General features: G+C 48.7%; 1 protein-coding gene across 1 annotated transcript in view; it reads left to right on the forward strand.

The window, feature by feature from the left end:
- Window positions 1–8332, forward strand: part of RNF43 (ring finger protein 43) — a 92142-nt gene that overhangs the window by 77473 nt on the left and 6337 nt on the right. Inside the window, exons 7-8 of the mRNA XM_019506747.1 lie at window positions 1267–1369; window positions 1862–3382. Coding sequence (XP_019362292.1) covers window positions 1267–1369; window positions 1862–3382 — 1624 coding nt within the window. The remainder of the gene's footprint in view (window positions 1–1266; window positions 1370–1861; window positions 3383–8332) is intronic.

Below are 8332 nucleotides of genomic sequence, written 5' to 3' on the forward strand. Positions count from 1 at the left end.
CTGTCTGGAGGAGTTCAGTGAGGGTCAGGTAAGATCAGAATTCACCCCATGACCTGCTGGAGCAGCTGTGAGAACACACTGGCTTGGACAGTCATGGTTCTGCACTGTCTGAAGGAGCCTGCTCAGCTGCACAGTCCCCTCTGGTACTAGCAAAAGGGATATGTGCCCCAGGGGACAGAGGATCCCTTGGACTTGTTCCTTGTAGCCAGCCCAGCTATTGCACAACTTTCAACAGAAAGGAGCCCTGCAAGGCTGTCAGTTCTTTGGCTGTTTGTCCCATATGGTTCCTAGCTGCTCAGCCAAGAGTGCATCTCCCCACAATCCCTGAAACAAGTTCAGTCCTGCTTCTCGGGACCAAATTTGACCCCTTGGGGAACACCAACACATAAGCTTTAATGTACAGTAAACTATTTTACTGGCTGCGTCTACATGAGATGCTACACATGTATGCCAGTACTAAATGAATGTGAGGTAACAACTTGTAGTCAGTATCTTGTGTAGATGCGGCTGCTGCACATTGAAGCATCATGTAAAAAGCTGTGATATTACACTAATGTGCAGTAAAGTAGTCTATTGCACATTAAGCATCAGTAAAAAAGCATGCAAATGCACTACTGTGCATTAGTGCAGCCTAATGCTCATTAATTTAGTACTTTACCTTGGAAGTGCTACATTTAATGCGAATTGGAAAGGGCACATTAATGCATGTATAGCTGCACCCTCTGTCACCTTCAGATTAAGATGAAGAAGCAGACTGCCATTGTGACTGTGGTGGGAAGCTAGCCCAGAGTGTGGCTCTGTTGCTCCAGGACTGTGTCTTGCTTTGCCAGGTGGCACCAGATCTCTGTGGCCCATGCTGGCTGCCAGTAAGTTGGCAGGTGTAGTGGAATGAGTCCATTTCCTCTGTAAAGGTCTCATAGTTTGGGGTGCTGAACCAGCAGAGACGCTCCAGGGGGCTCCTAAAAGTGGAAGCTGCTGCAAGCACCTTTCCAGAGACCCACAGAATGTGCTTCCCACTTGGAACCCCAGAGGTGGGGCACTGCAAAGGAACCTGCATCCCTCAGAGTGGGCTGGTGACATGGGCTTCTGCGAGGGAAAAGCCAGTTTATGGTTTAACACAGTACCAGAGACACTATAGTGCTATTGCTCAATAAATTGCAAAGTACCCTGGGTGTAAGGCTGGGATGATCCCAGGAACAGACAGACATCTTTCAACCCATGTCTAGGCCCAGAACTTGCCTAGTTCACTCCCTAACCTCTCTCTAGGAGCTGCGCATCATTTCCTGTTCCCATGAGTTCCACCGAGAGTGTGTTGACCCCTGGCTGCAGCAGCACCACACCTGTCCACTCTGCATGTTCAACATCCTCGGTAGGACTCTACAGGGGCAGAAGGCCAGCAGAAGCATGCTACCCAGAAAAAAGGGGATTCCCAGCATGAAGGGAGATGGGTGGGGAGGATGTGAGGAGTGTATATGGCAGTCTGTGTGTGCACACTCACAGGTGTGTGTACCTGGGAGAGTTTGCATGTATGAAGACACACTGTGAGAGATGCAGTGGGTGTGAACCAGCATCAGCAGCAGTGCATACTTCCAGATCACACACAGGTTAGCATCTAGGCATCAGAGAAGGGCTGCTGGGCACTGGCTGAGAGCAGTGGGAATGTGGTACCAGATGCTATGGTGACCAAGGAAACCAGGACTGAGAGAACTTCCCAAGGGGAGTGCAGGGCAGCAGGGAGGATTTGCCAGGCCCTGGGTTTGAGGGGTGGAGCAGTATTGAGAGACTTTCAGCAAACCCAGGCACTGGGATGGAGATGTGCTGAGAGAGCACGTTGAGTATGTGCCCCTTCTCTCTTTGCTAGACAGGACCCCACTTGCTCAGCCCATGCATTCCAGCCAGAACCCCCAGGACCTGGAGCTTGGACAGCGCCTCCACCTCTTCCAGCAGCATCCAGGACATGCCCTTTATCACTTCTCACATGTCTATGGCCAGAGCCCCAGAAGCTTTTCCTCACATATTCCCCGTGGCAACCCCTTCTTCCATTCCCCAGAGCTCTCCCAGCTGGATTTTAACACCGTGCACTACATGCCATACAGGCCAGCAGGCCCTATGCCCACATGCAGACATCAGCCCCCACTGGCCCAAAGTCTTCTCATTCAGCAGCACCGCAAGCCTCCAGCATGTGGGCAGACATTGTCTTCTCACATGACTTGTCCCCTTCAGCACCAGTCCTCTTGTCTGGGGATCAGGACTTCCCTCACACCAAAGCAGCACCATGCTACTGCTCTTCGTTGGGCAGCCAGTCATGGGAGGCAGCAAAACAGCAGTGGCTCAGGAGAGAGCTACCTCACTGAGCACAGTGGCTATCTGGCAGATGGTCCAGGCAGTGACTCCAGCTCGGGGCCCTGTCATGGTTCCTCCAGTGACTCCATGTTGAACTGCACAGATGTCAGCCTCCAGGGCATCCATGGCAGCTGTTCTACCTTCCGCAGCTCTCTGAGCAGTGACTATGACCCTTTAGTGTATTGCAGCTCTGAAGGACCAACCACTGACTATGGCCAGGACCAGCCCCTGCCTTCAAGAGAGCCAAGGCCAAGGTCTTTGGACTTTATGGTGACTGGCAGTGCTGCCCTGCCCCAGCCTCAGATACTTAGCCATATCCATTATCACCACCACAGACACCATCACTACAGGAAAGGCCTGGAATGTCCATCTGGGAGACCAGGCCAGGACTCTGGCCAGCGCAAGTCCAGATATTCTGGGGCCAAAATGGGCTTGCACAGTGCTCAGATACAAAAGAAGGCTGAGAAAGTTCGTCACTGCCCGCAGCATCTTGAAAGGATCTCTTTACCTCAGGATGCACTTCTTTCAGGACAGCCTTCCTGTCTGCAGCAAAGACATGACCCCTCAAAAACCCCTTCCTTGTCTGCAGACCAGTCTGACTTCAGCAAGGTGGCCGTCAGACCAGTTGGAGCAGCTGGTTCATTCCCTTTCCAGCTGTCCCAGAAATACAGCTTACAAAGTCGTCATCACAGAAGGAAAAAGAAGGGCCACCTGGAGCCTTCCCTGGCTCACCTTCCAGAGGACTCAGACATGCACAAAGCCTGTAATGTTCACATTCACTATGGTCAACCCTCTGGCTATAGCTGCTCCCAAGAAGTTCAGCCACTCATGTCAAGTGGCCCTTTGCCCTATTCCTCAGGCTCTCAGGTGGTTTGGAAGTGCCTAGTCCCACACTCAAACTCAGAACCCCAGCAGCAGAGACAAGGACTATCAGAACAGGAGACCAAGCCCATATTTCCAGGTGATTTCTCAGGGACAGGCACAACAGAAGACAACACAGGTCCCTACCTTCACTGCCAAACTCTGCAACATAACCAGGGTAAGTTTGTTACTTCTGTGGTTAGTTAACTTCTGAATGGTAGTGTACAGAAACACTTGTGTGTACCATAATGCACCAGGTATTGCTCCCAAACCGCTGGGAACTGAAACTATGTGCATTTCAAAGCTTCAGCATCATTCATCCAGCTGCGATTCATATGCCTCTCTGTTTTACAAATCTGACAGAAGTACTTGAGCTTTTGGAAACTGAAACCAAAAACATTCAAGTTAGAAATAAGGTTCACATTTTTAAATAGGAGGATATTTGAGCTTGGAACAGACTGCCAAGGGAAGGGCAGCAGCCTCCATTTCTTGATTTCTTTAGATAAAGAAATAGCATCCCACTTTCCAACTACAGCTGGACACAAGTTGTGTTTTTCAGTTGCTTTAGTCAAACATGAATTAGTGGGTTTAATACAGCGGAGATTATGTGATGTTTTCTAGAGGTCAAACTACATGCACTAATGGTCCATCTGGCTTGAATACATTCCTCTTACCTCCCTCTTATGTACCTTGCACACGTTTCTAACCTAACCATATTGTGTTGGGGTTTCTTTCTGGAGTCTCCCTGCTGATGCTGCCCAATGCTCACTTGGTATGTTAGTCATTCCATTATTTGAGATGGTACCAATACAGAAAGGGGGCCTCAGATTCCCAACCTTCAGTGGGGCCTGTGTGCCTCACTCTCATAGACACCTATGAAGCTCCCAGTTCTATAGTCCAGTTTATACACCTGATAATTATGCTGTGTCCTGCTCTTGGACTCTTCTTATCCCTCTTGGACTGTGGATTCTTCTCATCCCTACTGGCTTTCATTCCTAACTCTGAAACTGACTCCGAGTATGGCCTTGGGTAAGTGTTTTGTTTTTAGGGGGCAAGTAAGGATTCTGGTATCTAACTCTAGATGCTCACATTGTGAAATACTGCCTTAAACTGTCTAGTTCTCAGTTCGTCCACCTGTAAAATGACAATAATAGCTTCCTTCTTATTGCAAAATCTCAGGTCTCCACATCAGTCTCCCAGTGTCTGCCTCTTTGGGCAGAAAAGCAATAGCCAAACACAAACAGTAGCAGCTTTCTGTGGTTCTTCTAGAATCTCAGGCCCAAATTTAGCAAGTATTCAGGTGCCTGATGATGCAAGGTAGGGCCTTGCGTGATTGTGTGCCTCCTTCAGTAACTGTGAGCTGATACCGTAGCCCCTGCCTTCTTTTTTGGTCCCTTAGCCTAACTGGACAGATATACATTTTTAATTTGCTTTACCCCAGCAAAGCCTAGTCACTCTTTTGTTCTTCTCTTGGCTTCCCTAATTGGTCAATGGCTTGCTGAGCTGTAGGCAACATCCAGCTCTTTCACTAGAGCTGTAGCCCTTGTCTGGCCTCTGACAGGAAGATCTTTGTACACAGAGGCTGAAGGTATATTGGCCTTTTTATGAAATCAGTGGGCAGATCTACATGTGGGCTTTAATGCCCAATAGACTATTTTACTGTGCATTAAAGATTCATGTAAAAAACCATGACAGTACACTAGTGTGCAGTAGTCTGCTGCACATGAAGTGTCACTAAAAAAAGTGTGCAAATGCCCTACTGCACATTGTGTGCATCCTAATGCTCATTAATTTAGTATCTCAGGGTGTCTATACAAATGCTCCAGGTGTGAGGGAGGGTGCTTTAATTAGAGCATCTTTGAGAACCACTCTAATTAGAGTGCCTGGAGCATCTCATGCATCAGTGCCCCTGCACTTCAAAATGGTGACTGGGGTGCTTTATCTAGAGTTCATCAAAATGTACTTTAGATAAAGCATCCCCTGCCACCATTTTGAAGTGCAGGGGCACTGATACATGAGATGCAGGGGCTGGCAGGAGCATGGCACTCCAGCAGATTCAGTTAATACAGTCTGCTCCAACACGCTGGAATTACAGAGTGCGGAGGCTACTTGGACACATGTACAGCCACCTTCACACTGGAGGTACTAAATTTAATGTGCATTAATGTGATCCATTCCAGAACGCTGAAAGACTGGCAAATGAAATAGCCATTCCTGTAGCATGGCTCTTCAGTGGATCTGTAAATTTTGAAATAATATCCTGGGATGGGAGAACAGTAAATATAGTGCTGATGTCAAAGGAAAGTGGGGGAAAATGAACCAGACAATTACAGACACGTTGGTTTAACTTAATTAATTTTGCAAGATTTTAGAACAGATATTGAAGGACAGAGTAATCAGAAAATTGCATATAAAAATGCAACAAGTACCTAGGTTGTAGCCGTATTGGTCTAGAGGCAAAAAGGAATTGGAACTTGTGGCAGGTGACATCTTATTAATTAGACAAGTTATATATTTGCAAAAATATGTCTTTTTTTGCAAGCTTTTGGGAACAGGCAGCCTTCTTCAGGCATAGCAGAGAACAAAGATTGTAAGAGTTCTCCTAGATAGAAGTAAAAATTCACATTTCACAGGAGAGCTGAAGTGTGGTAAAATCTCCTGTTTGGAATAGCTCATTTTGTGCAGATTAGGCACAGAGAAGTTCGAACAGTCTTTTTACCTCAAAGTTGTCTGGTGGCAAGCAGGATGTAGAATATTTCCTTCTGGTTGTGATGTTTCTCATTTCACAGAGGAGTGGGAAAATGGAAGTCTCTTCTGGGCAGGAATTTTCTTTGTGGATATAATGCAACATGGTTTTATCTAAGGAAGGTTGTGACAGACCAGTCTAATAGCCTATGATGAGATAACTAACATAGATAAGTAGAAGGCAGGGTAGATTTGCATCTTATAGAATAACCAAATGAGAACATATTTATACCACAAGCTTTTGTGAGATCAAGCTCATTTAATCAGATACTGTGAAAGGATATGCAAAAAGCAGAGTATAAGGAGGAAGAAGATATTAGAATACAAAAGACAAGGGAGGCGAAAGAGATGAGCTTTAAACACATAGGAACAAAGGAATCACCAAAGCTAACCTATGTAATGGAGATAAGAATCCATGTTCAAACCATACGCAACACACCCCGGCAATGGATGATTTCACGTTCTGCAGTTTCTCATTAAAATCTGTTTTAAGTTAGCTGTCTGAGAATAGCCTCAGGTCAGCAATGGGATGTCCAGAGAGGTTAAAATGTTCTGTCATAGGCTTAGACAAGGACAACAGGGTTCTTCTCATTGTCACCTACAACCGGTGGCTTGAACACCTTAAACATATTATTAACAACCTCCATCCCCTCCTGGAAAAGGATGATGGGTCTCAAAATAGCCATGGGAGAGACACTGGTACAAGCTTACAGACAGCCCCCCCCCAGCTTCAAACAGTATCAAGCAACAGGCTACCTAAATCCCAGTTTCACCAAGCCACTAGGCCTTGCAATAGATCCAAATGCTTTCTGTACTCCCGTGTTAGACCACATTATTATAGGACCAAACAACATGGATTATAACATCCAAAGTTCATTCACTTTGCTACAATATGGGGTCCCCAGGGATGGCCATGATGCCCTTGGGCTCCATGACTGTGCCAGCTCCACCCTGCAGGCACCTTGTAATCTTTTCTGCCATGTCTTGTTGGTAAAAGTCATAAGTAGGGAGGCTACCCACATTTTTCTGTGCAGCCAGTCCTCTTGAACCCCACTAAACCCTGTGGGTTCCAGGACCCTTTGCCAAGTCCCACTTTAAGTCAGTACCTCACAGGACACTTTAAGCACTAAATGTGTGGCTCCAAAACCTCTCCTTTATCATGCCCCATGCCTCAAGGATGGTATATGAATATTGTTCCCTCTGTTGGAATCTCAGCCTACTCAGTTTCCTCCCCCATTATATAGCTAGGCCTTCTAGCCTAGACCCACTGTGTTAGGCCTGGCTTGGAGGCACTAGCTTTAATCAATCTCCTCTTGTTGCTGGGCTCTCCAGCCCCGGTAGCTGCACCCCTCTGGCACTTGGAGTTTATGCATATTGTGTACCCCCCTCTGGGTACTAATGAGCAGGGATCCTGGTTTTCTCCGATTAAAAATTGCAAAGTTCTCTGGTTAAAAACCCAAAATCCGTGATAAAAATTAAAGGCCCCCCAAACCCCTCCTAGTGCTGCTGGTGCCCCACACTTCCCCCCCCCCAGTCTCAACAGCCCTCCTGATGCCTCTCACAACAGCCGCCCAGACTGTACCCACAGGCACTGACACCCACCCCAGAAGGTAAAGTGTGTGTGGGGAAGGGAAGGTGCTGGGGAATAGAACAAGAATGGGGGATGGAGCAGAGTGTGCCCCTGTGCCCACTCCCAGGAGCAGGGCTGGGGGAGGGGTGAGGGCAGGGGTGCCACCCTGTGGGCCACAAACATGCTGGTCAGCCCGACAGGAGGCTTCCACCCAGAGGCCACCACTGCAACTCTGCCACTGCGCCCTGTGCTACCATCCCATGACCACCTGAATCGCTTTGTGGGCAAGTGGTGCAGGGTGTGGCAACAGCAGTGTGGTGGCAACCACTGTGTGTGGGCCACATATGTGCCACCTGGTCGGGGGGGTGGAAAGCAGGGCTTGCATGCAACGCCACCACTGGACTGCTGCTTATGCCCCGCGACTGACTGCACAGCTCTTTGACAGTGCAGGGTGGTGGCAGGTACGTGCTGGCTGGGGGCTTGGGCGGGGGTGGGCTTTGCAGGCAATCCCTGCCACTGCAGAACCATGCCCTTCGCTCCTGGATCCTAGAGGTAAGCGGGACTTGGGGGCTGTGGGGAAGGGCTGGGGAAGGTGGCTGGGGACTGAGGGAGAGGGGGGTGCTGCTGGCCTCAAGTGGCACACTGCAGCCAGGTGCAGGGCCGGGGAGTTAGGGCAGGCGTGTCCCTCTGAGGGGGTCTTTGTGGGCAAGCAATGCGGGGCGTGCATGCCACCTGGCCGGCTGTCCAGGGAAGGGGAAGAAGGAGGCTCACATGCGGCCCGCTGCATAGCTCCATATCCAGCTCTGCAGTGGC

The sequence above is a fragment of the Gavialis gangeticus genome, unplaced genomic scaffold, assembly GCF_001723915.1.
Source record: "Gavialis gangeticus isolate Ggan-Ray unplaced genomic scaffold, GavGan_comp1, whole genome shotgun sequence".
Classification (NCBI taxonomy): Eukaryota; Metazoa; Chordata; order Crocodylia; family Gavialidae; genus Gavialis; species Gavialis gangeticus.